Source organism: Hydractinia symbiolongicarpus, chromosome 8, assembly GCF_029227915.1.
Source record: "Hydractinia symbiolongicarpus strain clone_291-10 chromosome 8, HSymV2.1, whole genome shotgun sequence".
Lineage (NCBI taxonomy): Eukaryota > Metazoa > Cnidaria > Hydrozoa > Anthoathecata > Hydractiniidae > Hydractinia > Hydractinia symbiolongicarpus.
This window is the reverse complement of record NC_079882.1, coordinates 29,512,645-29,534,260: the sequence shown is the minus strand read 5'-3', so window position 1 is coordinate 29,534,260 and position 21,616 is coordinate 29,512,645. Positions and strand designations below refer to the sequence as shown.

The following is a 21,616-nucleotide window of genomic DNA, read 5'->3' as shown; positions in this document are numbered from 1 at the left end:
GATATTTATTCTTTCCTAATTTATTCACTCGAGTTAGTAAGAAAAAATCCAAATGCCTTGATTCAGAAGATATATTAAAAATATGCAAATAAAAAATACAAATGTTAGGTGAAAGACAAATCTAAGCAAACACACAAGTATAACAATATTTCTGTGTTTCAGACATCCTTCTGTCGTGCTGCACTCTTTCAATATAAACATTCTACTTTGTGTTTTGTGCGCTTCAGCTGCTGTCGCACTTGTGACGTCATCACCGAATGACTTTGTAACGTCATATCTCCTTCAAAAATCGTTAAAATTGTATAATTTTTTGGGAACATTTTTTTTATGCTATGAATGAAATTATAACAAAAAATCAAAAAAAGTTCATTTTGACCTCAATTCTCCTTTAAATCACCAATCTCCACAGCATTGAACAATGCAGTTTGTATTCTCTAGATATAAGTATATATTTCAATTTTAAACATGTCATACAGGCTTAATGATGCTGACCATGAACAGATTGAGTTTCTTCAGCAACAAGGTAAGGTCAGAGCTAGTGTTTAGCATTCACTTTTATGTCTTACTAAACCAAGCTTTCCAGCAAGCAGCTCCGTTGATGAATGGCCGTAAGTAATAAAACATATATCCCGGGAAATAAAATCCTAAATCTCTTTTTATATTAAGGATTAAATCTTTTAACTTGATTTTTTTACTTGCATAAAAAAAATATCGGAAAATGAAAATTGAAATTGTATTGTACACATGCATTACTTCTGGGTTTTTTTAGTGCGTAGATTGACTGCTGTTGTTCAGGAATATCAAAGAAGGTACCTTCCAATAGATGAGAGATTAGTTGAAGTAAGAGTTTTATTTATAATTGCTGAATCAAATACTTTATGCTTCTACGTTTTTGTACATTATATATTATTTAAGATTTTCTGTGAACATCAAAGGTGCATTTAATTATTTTATATTAATATTTCGTTGCCATTGTGTTTAGCCGTCTCCATTACTACCATGGATAACAGATTCAAGGTATAATAATTCAATTAATGCGTTGATAAGTTTTTGTCTAAAATTTACTATGCATCATTTATTGCTCAAATTAACTGTTTTTAATAAGTTAAATATTTAAAAAAAAAGCTAACAATTGTCATATTAGCCAACAGAAAGTTGATCTTCAATTTGGCGAATCTGCACTCACCAACCTCTTTGCTGGTGAAGTGATTTTCTAGCCCATATTCGTTTTTTATTATGTTATTTGAATTGAAAACAAGAAACCAAAGGTGACTTGCCACCTAAAATGGCAAATCAAAAAAATATAATGCCCCAAAAGATAAGAAATAGACCATACAATATGATGTCAAAAAACGCATTAGACATTTTTAAGCTATAAAAAGCATCTGCAATCTTTCATCAATAAAATACACGCTTTATCCAACTTTTGGGCATGACTTGCATGTCAAAGATCTACTTTCCTTTGCTTAAAGATCCTTAAACTCATTGAATTGCATTAGTTTTTGAGTTAACAATGGTTTTTAATTTAGCATGTTATCCCCTTTGTTGGTGGAATATGATGAAAATATTAAAGCATTAAAAGAGCAAGTTCACCACTATAAGGTAAAAGATGTAGGTGTAGTGACAGCTTGATAGGTTGTGACTTGTCACACAATGGTTGGTATAAAAGGGATAGTTACTTCCTCAGGCAAGGTGTGGCCACTATACACAGTTTAAATAAAGTATTTTTAAAATTATAACATGTGATAAGAATCTGAACAAAATATAAAAATGTAATTTGAGTTAAAAAAAACAACAGGGAAACTGTTATTCAGCATTGAAGATACTGACCAATATACTATTAGTTATAAACATGTCTTCAAATAGATTTAATAAACTTTATAGCTTATAAAGCATGGTGCATGTGAATTTTAGGTGGATATAAAGTCTGAACATTCCCATAATTTATTTTAGATTTAAATTTGTTTATTCCACAAGTAGTTGCAAAGGATAATTAATCCTATTGGTCAAGGCTTTTCCGACCCTCGTTTGTCGAGTTGGATAAGTGCCTGCTGTCCATAAATTCTGATAGAGTTATATTTATGACATAAAAATTGGCACAATTGTAGTATAGGGCAAAACTAATAAATAAATAGCATAAAGCATAAAGACGTCGAGCAGTTACAGTTATTGAATGGGGACTACACGTCTCCTGTCTAGGACTTCAAGAACTTAAATTTGCTAAAAAAGTGGAAACAACATCACGATTTTAGTCAGGAGTGTTACGAAATTGTCAATCATAACAGTCTTTTTTCTTTTATTTCTAAAAAATATTCACTCAGTACTTTGTAAGTTTTGTCTTCCTGGTCATGTATTTAAATTTTTGTATTATTATATATTGCAAAAAATATAAAACTAATTTTTTTCTTTTGTCATAATATAGATGAAAGTTTTTTGTTTAGGTAGAGTATGATGTATTACGAGAAAAGTCAATAAAAATTGTGGAGGAAAATGAAAGGTACTAAAACGTTATTATTGAAATATACTTTCGCTCAAGACAACCACACATCTAGTTTACATGTGGCCTTTCTGTAAAGCAGCCTTGTTTTAATGCTTTAATTCAACTGTGATTTTTCCTTTTTGTCCGATATTCTCTCGCTTTGTTTTTCTGGTTGAAAAAAAGTATGAACATGATTACTAAATGTGGAAAAAAGTCTACAACTATAATGAACACATAAATGAATTGCAATGCTTTTCTAAGCAGTCTTACACAAATAAATACATTTTGATGAATATTAGTAAATCAAGAGCACAATATATTTTTTATTGAATTTTGATAAACTTTGTATGGTTGCATATATCATGTTGAATAAAGCCAAGACCTTGATGCAATTCCCTCCACATCTATTTATCTGCATTTGTTGAACACATCTAAATACGTTGTTAGGAACTATTATTAGTAGATGTTAGAGATTAGAGAAGAGATGTTATTTTGAAGTAAAACTAAAGTAATTGAGTGTTAAAGTTCTGTTTTTTTTTTTTATTAGGCTGCATGAGAAGCTTCGAAACACTGTCGAGCATCAATTAGATGCCATGCACCAATCTAATGATGAACGCATTCAGCGATTGCAACATGAAATGAAACAACTGAGAAAGGTTTAAATGCTGTGTTTACATTTTTAGTTAAACAATTACAAGTTTTGCATAAATAAACAACCAATTCTTAAAATGTTTTGCAGACAAGGTTTTTTAATTTTAGTTAGATTTTTTTTGCGAATCTTTTGTTTCAATAATTTTGTCCACAAATGTGCAATTTCCACGTAAAGAAAGCAATATAGCCAACCTCAAACACACCTTTCTTGCCTGAATATGTTGAAAACTCGTGTCTGCCTTAAAATAACACCATTTTTAACATTATAACACCATAACGCCATTTTGATTCTTGTAACATTGTTAAAAAATCACAAAATGATTAAAAAGTGTCACAATGTTTACTAGAACAAAGAGACTAGACCAAAACCAATTGTTGTCTGTCTTCTACAAAATAAAAAAATATACCTATATTATATTTTTAATGATTTTCATATAAATAAACACAACAACAACTACTTATCAAATTGAATGTTTCTATAAAATTTTAAGTTGATTTAAAGTCACAATGTGTTTTAGAGTTTTCTCTGCGAATTGAGTTTCTTCAATGTAGTTACCTTTTTTTAATCTTTTTTTATTTTTATTTATTCTTGCAGGAGAAAGAGGATCTCACAATTTCGAATGATGATATATCAAAAAATTTACTAACGATGAAAAATCAGCTAAATGTAAGGATCATTTTTAATTTTTTTAGAATAGTGAAAAAACTTGGTAAACAAGAGAACTGCATTTTTAGTTGTATAAGTTGTCAAGTTTAGTTGTCAAGCTTATCATCGTGCACTCTTTAGAACAAAGGTCGACAGATGGAAATTTTATCTTCTGAAATCGATAGTTTACAGGTATTTCACTTTGTGCAATTGTAAATAATTTCGCGCAAAAATCGTAAACTGAATTAAATTTCAGAAAACAGTTGACAAATTTTGAAATTAATGGATCTTAATCTTACTTATTTTTTATGTTTTTTAAGGTTTCAGGCCTAACTAACAAAGAACTTCATTTTATGTTCCATATCTAGTTAAATTCGTTACAATGCTCAAATATTTTATGCAGATTGACTCAGCCTGCATATAACATATAGACCTTGATCAACTAAGCAAAGACAATGTTCAATTATGTAAGATATACTATCACATTGTTTTCTTCCTGTTTTAGGATGATTTGAGTAAAGCTAGATCTTTTGCAGAAAACACACAACTTGCTAATAAAAAATTAAAAGAGGTGGTGAAACATGTTTATTTGTTTGTTTTTTAATTTAAACTGTTTAAGGTTACTGTAAAGGAAACAATTTTTTTTTTTAGGCTTTTTGCAAAAAATTCATGACATACAGAAAAAAAATTCTCTTTCCAATGACATATTTTATATTTTATGAAAATATTTGGAACATACCTTTTTTCTGGAAAAAGCCTTTTAGAGGTGTTATATCCTTCACACCTTTGAAAAAAATATGTGCAAAATGAGTTGAGCATATTTTTTGTAAACATTATGCATAATATGGAACTCCCCTATAAAAATATGCATAATAATATTTTTTAGATAGTTAACTTTCACTATCGAATTAAAAAAAATCAAGGTTAAGGAATATGCATATGAGCTGTCTCCTGTAAACCTAAAAATATGCTTTTTTTTTAATGATTATATATAATTACAAATAATTTCATAACAACGTTATTAGAAAAAAAAACCGGGAACCTTTTTGAATTTAATTCGTGCTGAATATGATGGTGCGAAAACGAGAAGTCTGGGACCACGCGATCGGAAAAAGAAGCCATTTTAAAAACGTATGGTGAAGAAAAATTGGTGTGTGTTTATTTCATTATATTTTCTTTTTGGAAAATTACCATCTCACGAAAATAACACCATCAAAAAAGTCCTTCATCAAGCATTCAGGAACAAAAAAACATAAAAAAATATAACAGTATTGATAAATTATAAGGGTTTTTCTAGGACTACTCATCAAGTGAGTTTTTTCCTTTACAGTAGCCTTAAGTAATGTAATAATCTTACTCAATTTCATTTCTCTTTTATGTAGGAACAAGAACATTTTCTTAAGACAGCACAAGCACAGGACAATGAGTTGGATAACATGCGTATGCAAAATAGGTTTGTCTTTTTGATTTACATACTTTTCTATATTTTATTTTATTCTTGCTTTTCATTGTAATACTAAACATGATAACAATCAGTTCTCCCTCTTGTTTACTTTTTGCTACCATCGTTCTTCGAATGACAAAGTGTTTAACCAACTGAAAAAAGCTTTCTTCCATATAACATGTTTTTAATAGCGAGCTATAGATGAGTAGTTATGGTACGCTTTTTTATACATTTTCATTAAACTTTTTTTCTTTTTTTTTTTCTTTTTTCTTTTACACTAGAATTTTAAAAGCATGCTATGAATTTAAGGCACGATTTAAAGCGTGATTAATAATGTCAACGCATTTTGCCTTTATTTAAATGCCTTTCAAATTATGTTTACTTGCTGTGCTTGGAGGCACTCTTTATTTTTGCTTTAGCTGCAATAAGTACATGAAACAATAAAATAAAAATTATGCACAAATATTTGAAAGTGAAAGTTCATTTGTATCTGAGAAAAACAACAACATGAACGTTTTGTTTTAAATTTTGTTTACAACTCTCCCTTTGATGTTACCGGCAACTTGCTTTAGTCAAAGCATGCTTTAATTTTATACTAAGCATGCTTTATTCTAGTGTGACCCCTTCCCCTTTATTCTACATGTTTTCACTTTCTTATGCTTGTTTTTTGCATATATCATATTAGTGTTTGCTATCTGTTGTTTTAGAAAGTTAAATGGAGAGTTAAAGACAATGAAGACTTTATCCTGTGAACTTCAATCGCATAATAGCAAACTAAAAGAGCAATTAAAATTACTGGTAAAACATTATTTTTACTAACGTTTTTACACATTACAATTTGATTCACTCATACAGCCTGATTCAGTAGTCACTTTTTTGATATAGGACAAGGGCGCTTCATCGGCTGAAACAATCCCGTCAGCAGAAGGTACAATAAGACAGCTGAGAACAGAAATTGTAGAGTTGGATAGCAGGTATGAAATTCGAAATATGTTTATAAAATGGGTGCAGAAAACAATGCAGGTGTGCTTGTGAAACAGTTGGAGAAACAAATTTTTTATACTAGTAAATTAGTGGATTACTGCAGTCAGTTTTGTTAGTTTGTGATAGGTGATTCCTATAGAGTTCTCATGTAATAGTTTTCTCTGTTTTATGTTATGTTTGTTTTCTTACTTGTCCAGGGTGGTGTCATACTCTAAAGAGCTTTATAAATTACGCATGGAGAAAGCGGATTTAGAAGAACAGTTGTCTGCTTTGAAGAAAAAAAAGTATTCCAGTTTTACTTTTCGCATTCTTTTTGCATGAAGATTGTTCAAGATGTGGTCCTAGAGAAAATAGCTTACATGCAAATGTGAAGAAAGGCTGTGCAAGGCTATATTATTTTAATAGTTAAAGTTGAAATCAAAAACATTCCAAGGAGTGGAGGTTTCGGAATAGGAATAGGTCAACTAAGTCCATATAGCTACCATAACAACCGAAATGCGCTTAAATAGTTGTCCCTAGCATTGAATCTTCGGTTATGGCAATTTATTATAAAAATCCAAACTTAAAAGTCTTTTTTTAATTATTTAGCAATTTAATTGAAGAGAATGAATATCAAGCAATTTTACGTGTACGCGACAGTGTTCAACTTGTGGAAAATGCTCTTCTTGAACGAGAACAGGTAGGATGGTTCTGTGTAAGCAGATCCTGCATATGATTGGCTAAAAGAAGCATACATTGTCTTGATACATGATTACTGTCAGTACTCGATTGGCAAACAAAAGGAGGAGATGGTTGTATGTCTGATTCCTGCTGGTGGTTTTAGTATTACTGAAGAAGGAACGATTCGTAGCAATAAGAAAACCTAAAGACACCCGCAATAATGGGATAAAAATTTGTGCCTAAAATGATAATATTTTGGCGTGCTAGACTTTTAATAGTAAAGCGTAAAAGCTTGATTATTAAAGAAGGGTATAAGAAGGTTATTGTGGGAACCGACAGAAAGTTTTATCTTGAAAAAATACATTTAAGAATGATCAAAATTGAAATATTTTGTTATATGATCAAGATTAAAGCCAACTTGTTCTCATTTCTTTTTCTCCATTATATGTGACTTTGAATTGGAAAAAAAACATTAGAAAGTCTGTTTTTTTCATCTTAAGGCTATCGTTCAAGAGCAACAGAAATCTGTGGAAGTATCGCGCTTGCAAGAGGCGATGACTAATCTTGTCCAGAAGGCAGAGAAGCAGAAGATGGAAGAAGTATGTCATACAGATAACGTTGTTTTATTCTTTTAGTATCTTGTCAATCAGACTTGTCAATCATTGCGATCTTTGTTTCTAGATTTCAGACATACAAGCACATTGTAACAAGCAGTTACATCAAATGAGTGAAGATTTACATGCTCATGAAATTGTAAGTTGTTAACAAAATAAGTGTCTCAATTTATACTAGTTAAGCAAAATTAAAGATGGCTCCTTACATGCTCATTCATACAGATATGAACCAGTTTTGTTTATGTACAGTTCATTTATCTCATGTATATAAAAGAGTAGTGTAGATGAGTCAGAATGCAAGAACTGGCATCAAGTTGTGCGCATGCGCAAATTTCGTGACTGCATGCAAACTTCACTTGCAGATTATGCCAAATTGTAACCTTTTAAGCATGCATGTGTTGATCCCAGAAAAGAGAAACCCATTCGACTTTCATATTTTTTGTAAGCACGGTACATTTTAATCTTAACCTCGTATGCTTAAATCCTTTCTCACATGAGCTCAAGGCTTACCATAAAAGACGTGGCGCTTTTTTAATATCGCAGCACCTAAAAAAGTTGCTAGCAACTAGAACAGGCTACGTTGCAGGTTTTTGCAAGAGTTTCGAATGTTATGAAAGAAAGAGCTATTTAGAGAAATGATGATTTTGAGAAGACTTGAAAAATTGTGTCATAATTGTCTGGAAATAACATGTGGATTCCAGAGAAAAGAAGTTTGATGAAAAAACCTGATTGAATAAGACTTTCTCTTATGGCATGGAACAGACATGGGTGCGCATATGGGTGGAGAGAGGTTCTTGTTAGAAAAGCAAAAAACTTTTGTCCCTTTCCTTTTCCAACGCGATTTTTCTTTTAAAAACTTTTAAAAAATTAATTGAAGTAAAATAAAAACCAAGCCTGGTTCATCATGCTCTCGATATTTCTAACAGCATTTCAAACGAAGAAAAATGTTCGAATGCTTTGTAAGCAATAAATAGTGTTTTTTATTTAAATAAGACCTAAGACTTAAAAACACTGAGCACTTTCATTAACAGTATGCCCTTATTATTTTTGGTTTTTTTCTTTCTTAAAATTTACTTATATATCTATTCTTTCGCTCTTTGTTTCTTTAACTTAAAAATGAAGGTTCGACATTTTATCATTTGTTTTGCATAAAATTTTTACTTAGAAATCCTTTTTAAGAACAACAAAATGTTTTCATTCTGTTATGTATGGAGCTTAGTACACTTGACAGAAAGATCGCAGCGTAAGTGATAAACTCCTTATTAACTGTTTAAAAAATATTATTTCTAAAAATTCGAAACAGCAATTGGCACAAGTTAAATTTTATATTTCAATGTCAGTGAGATAATATACAAATATGAACACATGTATAAAAGGGAAAATCAAATATATACAGTAATTTATTTAAATAACTTTATTATTTACCAAAAAAATTCTTCACTTCTTCAGAGCATTCTCTCATTTAACCAGCTGTCCAACTGATGCGAGTAGATTTGTTTTTGTTTTATATTGGATTTGATTTTGATGATGGCTTGGCTCACAGCTTGTTTTCCACTGCCAAGATCAGTTCGATTCGCGAAGAAGTTCTCAATATCTTGTAGCTCTTTCTTTGTTGAGAATTTCTCTAGTACAGACGTGATCATTGAGGAGAAGATGAACAGCTCGTCTTTGTACTTTCTACTGATCAACAGCCAGTTTTTCTTCAGATGTTCCCATGTGATCTGTCTGCTGGTATGTCCATGGCTTGCTAGTTGTCCTATGACTCGCGGTGCATCTTGGGAATTGATTTTAGTGTCATCATTTGTGTAAGACAGTAATCTATAAATGAGTTTGTGATATTATAGTTTCGAGGTTTACAGAACTTACTATCATGTTTTGAATTTTACCTTGAAATATCGTAAAGTCAAGAAAATAGACTGTAAAATTTCTATGTTCACTTTCACGAAACTAACCTTTTTATTAAAGTTTTATTTTGCGTGTAAGTAAGTGAGGTCAATATGGCAATGCTTTCGCTTCCTCCTTCGGCATACTTGTTGAAGGCGAAATCCCACTGTGTTTCGCTTGCATGTGTTAAAACACAATCCCTGATCGTTGAATAAAGACTTGGTGAGACTTTCATCGTACGATTCATCATCCATTCTCTAAAGAAAAACCAGTGTTGACATATGGGACCTTGAAGTGTATCTCTGATTTTAAGAAAAAAGATGTGCCTTACCCATAATAATTTTCTGCATCGTTCTTCACATTCGACATGTTCATACTGCATCCGACCTGCAGTAGGAGAACCTGCAGAAGACCTTCGTTAAAAGTTTTTGTAACTTTCCATCCCATTTCATCAATTTTCGTTCTGATTAAATTCTTTATGTAAGTTCTCAGCTGATTCCTTACTTGCGTGTTTTCAGTTAGCCTGTAAAGGTTCGTAAGTTCTTTTAATGTTTCTTTCCAAGGGTAGTAATCCGTTTCGTTCTATCAAATTTAAGAAATATAGAAATATGTAAATACTTCACCTTTTTTTTTTGAATTGTCATTGTGTAGAAGATAAATAACATCTGCAGTAGCTAATGTTAGGCCTGGAACTAGCAAACGTTTGACTTATCACATATATACATCGATGAGGAGTAAATACATTTTTCTACCAGTCTCAAAATTAGCAACAAAAACAATGTCCAAATTTGCTTTTATTTATATAATATGACTTCATAATTTAGGCGGCGTTGTTTAAATTTGGAAATCTTAAATACGAACAACTTAAGAAAAATATTTAAACTTTGCAACACAAGTTTACATCATTTTACTATTTCTTCTTGATCGCATCAACGTTGTAACTCTTAAACTTTAAAAACAGATGTAATATATTAAACACTTACTTTGATGCAGTCAGCCATGTCAAGCGCATGCGCAAGTTTGCTTAAATTAGCTGCTGCCATGCTGAACTGGTCAGAGATAAGACCGACTCGATCTCTTTTTGACAAGCCAGTTTGATTGGATTTAAATAACTTCTTCATCTGATCGAGCATTTCGTTTTTGTAGTTGATTCTGTAGAATAACGCGTGGTCAAGATTTATCACGACCATGTCATCAGTCTTAAGGAATGCCTCTTTTGTTTTCAGCAAGTATTTTCCCAATTTGGATCCGGTGACCGTGCGATACGTTATAGGTACTTGCCAAATGTAGTTAAAATTAGAAGTTGGCACACCTGAATATGAAAACGCATGTTAAAAAGGTACCGTACCTAATAGCGGCTACTCTCCCTGAAATGCTTATTAATTTTCGACCAAAAACCTCCAAACATGGCAGCGTGTTTATATCTTCAAGTTTTGTATGAGTTTTGTTTCACAAAAAGTCGAACAGTAAGTTTTCCTAAGTGTAAAAAAGAAATTTTAACATGCATTCCTTACTTGTGTTTTCTGGATCAAGGCTAAAACGTTCTTGCGTCAGTTTTATAAACGTTTTGTTGACCAGCGTCACTGTGATGACAGGATAGCCTAACTGAAGGGTCCATGTATCCATTACAGATTTTACGTCTTTTCCACTTGCCATGCTAGAATAAAAATAGCTACAGTTATGACGTCATTCCTTTGTTGCAAAATAGGCGAGCTTGACGAATCCTTGTCTTAATTGTTTACATTCGTCATTTGCAGTCTAAATTTATTTGACCCACCGTAAGTGGTTTTTAACTGACCTTAACTCTTGCCACAGGTCGTCTTGGTCAGCGTTTTTATACGAGTATGTTGTCAAATATCGTTGCAATCCGCGTTGAAAGTCCTTCCCAAGATATTCATGTAACATTTGTACCATGCAGTGTCCTTTTTGGTAGGTTATAATGTCGAATATTTCACGTATCTCATCTGGAGTGCTAGCACTCGTCGAGATTGGGTGCGAAGAAGCGTAAGAATCCATCTCTAACGCGGGAATCATGATGTCGGTTAGAGACATTTTCATGAACTCCATCGTCGGTTCTATTTGTTCTCCTCCGTATTGCCCAATGTAGTTTGCGAAGCCTAGAGATAAAGTCATTACCGTCAAGGTAAATAATTCCTACTCAGAAACGGACATTTTAGAAAATTTGCTGAAATTTAATACATTGATGGACTTGCTAGCGAATCTATGGAAATGCCAAGACTTACCTTCTTTTAACCAAGCGTCTGTCCAAAACTTCATTGTTGCTAGGTTACCGAACCACTGGTGCACCAACTCGTGTGATATGATGTGGAAGATATCTTGCTTCTCGCTTCGCGATGTTTTCTTAGCGTTAAAAATCAACCTAGACTGTTGAAACGTTATAATTCCCCAATTCTCCATTGCACCAGCTGCGAAATTGGGTACTGCTATAATGTCCAGTTTATTCAAAGGGAAAGGTATTTGAAAATAACTTTCGTAATATTTCAGCAATTTAGCAGTCGTTTCTAGACCGTATTTGGTATTTGGTAAATTTTTTAATGAAGTCCATGATTTAATGACTAAGTTTGGTGTTGAGTGTATTGTCAGGCTTTTGAAATCTGATACTACCCAACACAGTATGTAGGTCGACATTTTTAAAGTAGTTTGAAAAGTAGTGATTACCTTGCCGTTGATGTAACGTTTGCGGGCAACCGGCATATTGGACAACGCGTGGTATTTAGAGCTATGTGTCAATGACAACGTGAAATTAGCCTTGAATTTCGGCTCGTCGAAGCATGGGAATGCTTTCCTAGCATAAATAGGAGAGAAAAAAGTTGACGCTACTTTCCTTCTTTCGTTTCCAGCGGTGTTGTAATAACTCTTGTAGAAGCCGTTTAACTCCGGACGCAATTGGCCACGAAAGAAAATCAGTAAGGTGTATTTTTTGCCGACTTTTAAGTATTTTTTTAACTGCGCAACGTAAAATTCGTTTTTCTCATACGAGAAACTGTTTTTGACGTTTAAAATTTTCATAGATTGCGATTCGAAGACAGACATGTGAGTTATGTTCAGCTTGAGTTGGTGAAAAATGATTGTTTTTGTTGCGCTTTTTACATCTATGTCCACACTTACTTGGCCGTTATATGCGTCGTGGTACATATCGATATACAAATCCAAGAGATAGTGCGTTGGCTCAATCCAGTCGGGTAACCTCATATTCTTCCAGGGCTCTTGATTTAAACTACTGAAATAATTTTGTTCATCTGTTAATCCTGGCGCGTGTGGAAGATCATCTTCGCCAGAATAATCTCGCAGAGTTTTATAACCTATGACTGATCCAAGTACGGCCAATATTATCAGGACGGTACACAAACCAATGCCAAACACTTTTCTGTTCGACATTCTCCTCCTCAGACTTTGCTTCTCTTGCAGCACTAATCGGCTTGGACAAACTTTGTCGGCTTCCACCCGAAACTTCATTTTTAACTAGTGTATGTTAAGTACTTCTTATGGCGAAATTTTTAAGTGTTACTAATGATAATCTGCCTGTCCACTTCTCTTTAAATAACCTTCTTTAATCCCTTGTGATCTTTTTGTGTAATGTTAAACTCAGTTTGTGAATTATGTGAACACCCCGGCGTATTTCCCAATTTATACCTGTACGAATTTACAATCCACAATATTTTCCTTCGCCCACGATAACACCACAATCTGTTGATGTAAAATTTTCTCCGCCCTGTTGAACAGTCTTATTCCTAATTTTATGTTCCGCAACAAAGCTTCTTTCTTTATATCGGAAGCAAGATGACGTCAGTCACTAGGCGATTTTCCACGCCTTCTTGTATTGTGGTATGACGAATTAAAAAGAAGAATGCCTTGGTATTGTTTTAAAGGTAATAGTGTATGTTTTACGTATATTCCTTTCGAGCTTCTTAATTTTGCACTTGTTCTTTTAAGTGTTTTATAACGTAATATTTTTTTCATTTGTTCATAACAACGTAGAGGTAAGTTTCTCTTGCGACACGTTCATGATAGCGAAACGACGCAGGCTAGTTTTTCCTGCATGTACCTACTCAATACCTAGCAGTCATTTCCTGTACCTGGTCGGCATTCCCTGAAATTTGAAACTTTTTTCCTTCTTGTTTCTTCTTTCTTGATGTTGATTGGTTTATGGAGTTATCTTGACGTCATCACTTAAGTTGACGAGTACTGCAACTTAAAAGTTGAGCGCGATATGAATGTTCCAGGGGATACTGAGTCATTGTTTGCCAACCACATGCTTTGACGTTTACCGAAAGCTGTTTCTGTTGACGTCTGAATATTTTACTCTTGTAGGATGAAGCGGAAATGCAAGTGTTAATTTCGAAATTACAAAGAGAAAAGATAGCTTTGGAACAAGAGCTTAAAAAGGTACAAAAAACAGTGCCAATTAAATTTTCCTCCTCATCGGTAGCCTTCGCAAATATAATACATTTCATCTAGGTGTATGAAGAAGCTCCTACTGAAGCTTTAAAAGCTGGATTAACATTAGATGAAATGCAAAAGAAATTGGCCAGAGTCGAGCTGGGAAAGGATGAAGCTCTTTTGCAGATTGATAAAATGCAAATCCACTTGCGTAGAAACCAGACCAGGTAATAGCTTGGAAACCAGTCAAAGTAATTAAAAGTTGGTCACGTCTTTAAGGGGTTCTCTATATATGTGAAGGTGCGTCGTCGGTAGACCAAAATTATTTACCGAGTTAAAATTAATACTACTACTATTGATACTACAAAAGAAATAAAATTCTTATTGCGTGCGATTTGTTTTAAGCTCGAAAGGTAATTTTAGGAGGTTGGGACGGGTAGAAATCGCTCCATCACTTTCCACCTCATTCTACGAGAAGTTCACTGGAGGATTGTAAACAAAAGAATGAGTCGTGATAAATTTCGAACACTTAATTCTTCATATTTTTACTGCAAGTACTCGTCTACGTGTTTTATCACCTAATGAACAAAATTATATTTTGTGTTATCCAATGAGAGTTCGCATCAGACTGAAAAAAATATCGCTGATTATTGTTTAGTGGGGCCTTAGCCGAAGTTGTAAAAACTAAAATCGCTTTTGACACCACCCTTGTTATTCAGTATCTTGGTTTTTTATCCAGAATTTTAACCAGATGCGATCAGTGATTTTACTGTTATATCTTTCCCATCATTAACGCGGTTGCTAACAATGTACAGTTGATATTTAACAAATTTAAAATCAATTTTTATTTATGTCTAAAAGTTCGTATCTTTAGATGGGAAAGTGATAAAAATATTTTATTAAATCAAGTAACTGACTACAAAAAGCAAATAACGAAATTAAAAGCTGACTTAGAGGACGTGTCGCAGTCAAGAATTCAGCTCCTTGGTAAGTGCAACCACAGCTCTTCTAAAGAAACTTTTAATGTTTAAACTTTTAATATGTTACTTTTCAAATTTTCAGTGATCGATTTCAATATACTTTAGTGCGGTTTATAGGCAATCCAATCACCGTCAGTGTATTCTTTTATACAGCCAATTAAATTTCGCGTCGTGTTGTAGCGGGAAAAATCAACACATGAAACAGGAAATTGCTTTTAAATTTTAAGAATGTCAAATTGACATCTATATTGAGAGATTCTTTTCTAAAGATAACACTTTATTTTTTTTGATTATTTTCATTTTGAATTTGTAAAATATTTTCTTTGGCTTTTTGAAGGAATATTAAATTTTTATTTCTTTTGCTGAATATGTTTTAACTTTAGTTTCTATTATCATAGATGAGGTGAATTCACTCAAAAAGTCTCTGCAAGCCAAAAGTGAGGGCTTGGCCACTCTCGATATGTCTTGCACTTCCCAGGTATATTAACACCAATACAAGCTCTTTTTTGTAAACAACAACAAGACGTATGATATACGCAAACAACCTCGCCAAAAAAGTGTATAAAAAGCTGAAGTTAGACACGACATATTTTGCTATTCGGATAGGCAATAATATTGATAGAAAATTTCTCGCGAGATAGTAAAAAGAAAAAAAAAGTAAAAATAGTTACCAAGATGAGATTCGAACACACGACTACTCCCGTGTCGGTGCTCAGAGAGGCAAAAATTTCCATTCTTGTAGGACACATTTGCGTTTTAATACAAGCTCACGAGCTTGTAACAAGTAGAAAACATCCCTGCAATTTCGACAAAATTAAAATCTGTCATCCGAGAGATGTTGTGAAATTACGTACGAAGTATTTTCCTCTACTTGAAAAATCTAGTTTACTTAAAATTATAAAAGAACTGTTGTATGTGATAACGTAAAATGTAACGGTAGCTATAAGTAGCGTAGATTTTTCAATGGATAAACACCCGTTGACAACATTAACATGTCCATGTTAAAAATTCTGGGAATTTCATTAGAATTGTTTATCTGGCCGCAACGCTCCTTGTGGCGTCTTTCGAAGTTAAGACGAGTTAACTTACAAGAAATCATTTTTTAATAACCAATAAAAATTCTGAAAACTCTACCATCTTTACTGTTATGGAAATTGTGTCGTTTTGCGTGTAAGAAGAATGGTCCTAAGTATTTTTTTCATAGCTTTGGAGCTCATTAAGAAATAAAGTTAGTTAGGGGTCTAACGGGTGGAAGGTACTAAATTTACGATTTGTTACAAACGGGAGGGAGGCAATAGATTTGTTACAAAAAGGTCGGGGTGAAAAATGTCACATTTAATTTTAAAATCGTCTGTTAATCTCGGGCTGTCTCAGCTTCTTCGGAGATGTTGGGCGCGATTTACTAAAGTTGAATCTATTTTTTATTATTTTCTTAGCAAAGATACAGTGCTAGCATCTTCTTTTTCATCTGAATTTTATCATTTCCTTCATTTAATGTTCAGGTCACAAAACTGCAACAAACGATGGAGATAAAAGAGAAAGAATTTGAAGCACAACTTCGTTCTGTGGAAGATGTTAACAGATCAGCAATGAATGAACTTCGTTCTATGTTGACGCTCCAACAGAAAAATGGCGCGAAGTATGTTTTAGGCTTAGGTTACACTAAGACGAATAATTAATCGCGTGTACAAGAATAGAATCGTGGGAATTCTCATCGTAAATGAAACTATTCTGCAGACAATCTCATGGGTGGAAGTTATAATAGATTTAAAAATTAATTTTATAAAAATTAATTTCATGCTAGTTACCTATCTCTTTATTAATAGCGTATTCCGTCTGTCTGTTTGTTGGCGAGAAAAAATTCGTGTTACGAAACACGAAATGCGATACATAAAAGAGGTGCGGACACGTGGGTTTATTCATGTACTAGCGACTAGGTTGTTTATATTTACTTGTGTTAGTTCCTTGTGTTTCTTACGTGCCAATCCTTTTGGATGTGTAGGTGGAGAGACGAGTCACGGACGCTGTGCCAGAAATTCGAAAGAACGATTTCGCAACTCAGGTTATTTTTACATGTTTTTATATTTTGTTTATTTGTTTGTTTTTCGTTTGTTACATAATCACGTTTTCTTGTGTTGCACCTTAGATCACACTTCATTCAAATGCGTGTTAATCACTAACCGCGCATTGGACCGACGAGAGATCTCATCAGAAAAATCATAAATCCTAGATAAATGCTAGTGAATAATAAACTGGCAAAATAGAAATTTTCTTATCCAAAGAAAAACACAAGCACGACCCCCGTGTTCAGTATCATACAGTTTTTTAGCGTCTTTAGCGTACAGATTTTTAGCACCACTGTTTTCACATTATTAGCATGTAGTTACGCTAGGTGTCGCCCATATGCAACTCTTACCTTTTGACCAAGTACTGCTAAAAAAATGCTTTAAATTTAATAAATGTCAATTTCACAATGTCAATTTTTACTTAATACCCAAATTAAATTATTTGATTTAAAAATAGAAAAAAGGGAGTATAAAGTATTATCTTAGTTGACACGAAAAAAGATAAACATTGTCAAAATTAATCAATCAATCAATTGTCGAAACTGCAACCCAAACGTAAAATTGTTGCTTTTATCCAATATTGTTGATACAAAAGTTATAAATCTTACAGAGTTTAGTAAAGTGATTGCTTATAAATTATATTTCGTCTTATATTCGAACTATCAGGCCAACAATAATTTCGTATGCAGTTTGTATTATTTATCATCTTGTCGTATAAAAAGTTAAATAATATTAAAAATATTAGACATTCTATTTACTGGTGAATAATAACTGCCAGAAATCTTTGCGTCTAGAATTTTTTTCAGAATATTTACGCGAATTGAAGTTTTTTCATGGAATTAAATTCCCGCGAAGAAAATCGTTATTTAGTTGATAAGTAAAAATAAATTCTTGCGTAATTTTTTTATGGGTTGATTTTCTAAATGAATTCTTCCAAAAAAACGCACCCAAAAGTATTTGTCAGGTATTTACATAACATGTTTTTATATGTTAACAAAAAATGTTTCCTTGGTAACAAAACAGGCGGTCGCGAAAACAAACTCCCCCAGAATATTTGAATTTAATCTATTCGCGAACAAAATTCTTAAAATTTCTCGAATGGTGCGATACGCAACTTTAATTCACCAAAAATTTTGCTTTCATATATTTCAAAACTACTCCCTTCTGATGCGAGTTTATCTGTGAAATAAACCCAGTTGGTCAACTTGCTAGGTACTGGTCACGTGTTGTTTCTGATGAACTTTTCAAAAATGATGATGCATACTCAGTTTTCTGGTCGGAGTTGTGCTTGCAATACCAGAGTATATAAATTGTTACTATGACTACAAATTGTTTATTACAAATATAACAGTTGACACAACGATAATCTCTACAATAGATACAGAAATGTTGACGCGATTAAATTGTAGAGAAAAAACAATGTAGTACGATATTTTTAAGATGTAATCAGTTTCAACAACATGGTTATGCTTCTAAGCAGTTTGTTTTGTAGACATATAGGGAACCTTTTTATTCTCTTAGACAAAAACATTAAACCAATGAATGCAAATAAAGGTCTGCTGTTAGGGAACAGTTACTGCATCCAAGTGTAGTTGGTATAATATGCAATCTTGCATCTATTTGGAAACTTTTTACTTCAACAACAGTAGTATTTTTCTTCGGTTTCTATTCATTTCATTTTTCTAATTTTATTTTTGACAGGAGCATTTATTACTCTTCCGTTTTCCAAACACCTCAGATTTTTTTGTAACTTGACTCTTTGATGCGTTTTCAACTTGCTCGGTTTTTTCTTCAACAAACCGGACATCATTGTTTTTGAATTGATTCATGGAATCCCTAAACCTTAAACTTTCTCTTCCCATGTAATTTTTTAACTACCATCTTCTACTGCGTATTTTCTTATTTGTTTTAAATTCTACACGCGCTAGAGATCGGACATTTGTCTTTTTTCTTAAACACAAAGTTCTTTGAAAATGATAGTGATATACCACTCGAATGCCTCTGAAACATTTTAAAAACGTTGACAGCCTTAGAAAGTAGCCAGGAGAGGGAATAACGAAGAAAAAAATATTTAAGAATATTTAAAACTTGTGTTTACGTCATAAATCCGAATATGTTTGTATAAGAATTTTTGTATAGTAAGTTCATTTTAAGAACCATTTGGACTAGAATCTAATAAAAAATGCATAAATATATTTTTATAGCGTACAGAAAACCCTTAAATAAATATAATTATATTCAAATTTTATTTATTTAACCCATTATAGAAACTAATTTCACATAATTGGTAGATATGCCACCCCAGTGTTGACGTTTTTGTTGGCAAAATTTGACATCGCCTCCGCCAAGCGTTTTGATGGTGTGGTTAATGCGTGCAATAACTTTTTTCTTAATTTTTTTAGGGTTGAGAATGAAGAGTTAAAAAACAAAAACGAGCTTATTATTTCTGATTTTGATGTTTTGCAGGAAAAATATGATAAGGTATGAGGTAATTTTCTTCGCTATTTTCACAGAATTTTTTGGGTAACTGTTTCTTCTGAAAGTCTCCCTGCAATCAATGTAAAAGCATCGTTTGCATTACAGCGTTTTAAAATGTTAGCTCAGGATATCGAAGTAACTGCCATCTGTGTTCTAGCTAAATAAAGAGAACTATATGAAGCAAGTAAGTTACGACAAACTACAAAGATTATCTGCTGATTCAGAGGAGCAGGCAGAAGCGGCAAAAGCACAGGTTTGTACCGCCCAAAGTTAATATCACTCTTTTCTACCCAAGGTAAAATCAGCTAATGGTAAATAACACTTAAACATTGGAACTTTCTTTTGGCAGGTAATGACTTTATTGAACAGAGAGAAACAGCTACTTGGTGACAGGAAATCTTTGAATAAAGAAGTGGACAAGTTAAGGATGGAGTTATCTCGCCCTAATAGGTAGAAGCATGTACATGTTTACTGTGTTTCCCTTTATTTGTTTTGGAAGGTTATTCCTTTATGCTTTCGGAAGTCAGAGTTTAAATTAAACGAAAATTAAGTTTAAATTGGCATGTAACATTTTAAGGAGGACCACTACAAAGTTGTTTCCTTAAGCAAACATGCTAAAAACGTATTTGTGGTTATGTTTATTATTATTTTTCTCCATAGAACACGCACAATGGAAAAGCAGTGGGATCATTTTGTTGATAAATATGAATAAGTTGAACATTAGCAACATCAGTTAAAAATAAGTGAAAATGGTACCAACCACCTCTCCTACACGGTGCTTCTACTGTGTCAGAAAAGTCAGGCATGTGGGTCAGGGAGATAAATTTTCTGGAGAGGTCGCATAAATGGCCATTTTTTATTAATGGAGGACAATGCAAAAAATTAACGGTTGAAAACACAAGACAACATTTTGCCTCTCTTATCGTTGGCCATTTTATAATGGATTACATAATGAATTCTGACAAGCAGGAATTGTTAGCTTAAAGTAACCACAGGGACTCTCTGCCTAAAAGTGCTTGGGGACTAAAAAGTTTGTTCTAGGTAGCAGGAAGGTCTGGATAAAGCGAGGATAGTGGGAGAGACCGGTAGCAGACTAAATCATTTGTTTGCAGTAAGAAAACATTCCACCATATACCAGAATTCATTTACTTTCGTGAATTTTATTTTTAGTATTTAATAACACTGACGTTACACTTTCAGGCTTTTCTGGATGTTTATCTCCCAACTTCAACTACTCTTGTTTCTTGTTACACTTTCAGGCTTTTCTGGATGTTTATCTCCCAACTTCAACTACTTTTGTTTCTTGTTACGAAGCATTTTGATTAATTGTAGTATGGCTACTGAATAACTTAATCCTTTCTTTGATTTCCATTTAAATATTCAAATGCTTATGAACAGGCATAAAGTGTTTAAGCTTTAAAAAAATCCCTCAATTTCAAAAGTGAAGAGAAACCATCTTACGAAGCAAGTCTGCCGAGATCTTACTTGCAATAGCGATATGCAATCCATCCCTGCAAGTTGGACGGTTGACTACCTGTTCTCAATTCCATAAATTGAGAACGGGAATTCGAGCTAAGAAATTTCAATCTATAGCGTAGATAAGAAAAAATCCTGGGAACATAGAAATAATAAAATAACTTTCTTTATTTGTTCCAAATCTGTTGAGCTGTGCTGTTATGCAAATAACTGATTTTGGTTATTTTTATTTCATTTTACTTGTATATACAAATTGATGTGAGTAGAAAATATATTTATTTTTGATGTCACTTAGTATTTATTTATTTACTGTAGCTATCACGTGTTCAACATTGCGCAAAATGGTGTTATTTTTAGTTTTTTTTTTTATCTTACCACTATGTAAGAAAATTGTATATTTTTTGTGACACAGGTAATAAATATTTGCCTATGTTTTCCGAATGTTTGTGCACCAGGCTAAAATGACGTAAGCATCTGTTTTCGCACAAATTTTCGCATGTGTTAGTTTTTGCGCAAGAAAAGTTTCAATAAGATTAATGCTTTCATTTTGTGCAAGTACCGAAAAATCGTCTATAAATAAAACAACATATTGAAATGCAAGATTTTAGGAGAATCAATGACGATTTTGTGCCACAGTGACAGGTTAAATGGAGGATTTTGTGCGCAGTGACTTTGTGCGCAGTGACAGGTTAAAAGGTCGATTTTGTGCGCAGTGACAGGTTAAAAGGACGATTTTGTGCCACAGTGACAGGTTAAAAGGACGATTTTGTGCACAGTGACAGGTTAAAAGGACGATTTTGTGCGCAGTGACAGGTTAAAAGGACGATTTTTTGCACAGTGACAGGTTAAAAGG

General features: G+C 32.9%; 1 protein-coding gene across 1 annotated transcript; it reads left to right on the top strand.

The window, feature by feature from the left end:
- Positions 1–420: 420 nt before the first annotated feature.
- Positions 421–21,051, top strand: LOC130654323 (sodium channel and clathrin linker 1-like). The gene is made up of 26 exons (XM_057456878.1): positions 421–523; positions 770–840; positions 983–1,017; positions 1,530–1,602; positions 2,442–2,497; positions 3,027–3,135; positions 3,726–3,797; positions 3,918–3,968; positions 4,282–4,347; positions 5,159–5,229; positions 5,928–6,018; positions 6,106–6,194; positions 6,402–6,488; positions 6,793–6,883; positions 7,365–7,463; positions 7,546–7,617; positions 13,695–13,769; positions 13,842–13,990; positions 14,638–14,750; positions 15,142–15,221; positions 16,246–16,382; positions 16,746–16,805; positions 19,212–19,290; positions 19,445–19,540; positions 19,637–19,737; positions 19,948–21,051. The coding sequence occupies exons 1-26, from the start codon at positions 466–468 to the stop codon at positions 19,997–19,999; spliced, it is 2,133 nt and encodes a 710-aa protein (XP_057312861.1). The 5' UTR covers positions 421–465; the 3' UTR covers positions 20,000–21,051.
- The last annotated feature ends 565 nt before the right edge of the window (positions 21,052–21,616 follow it).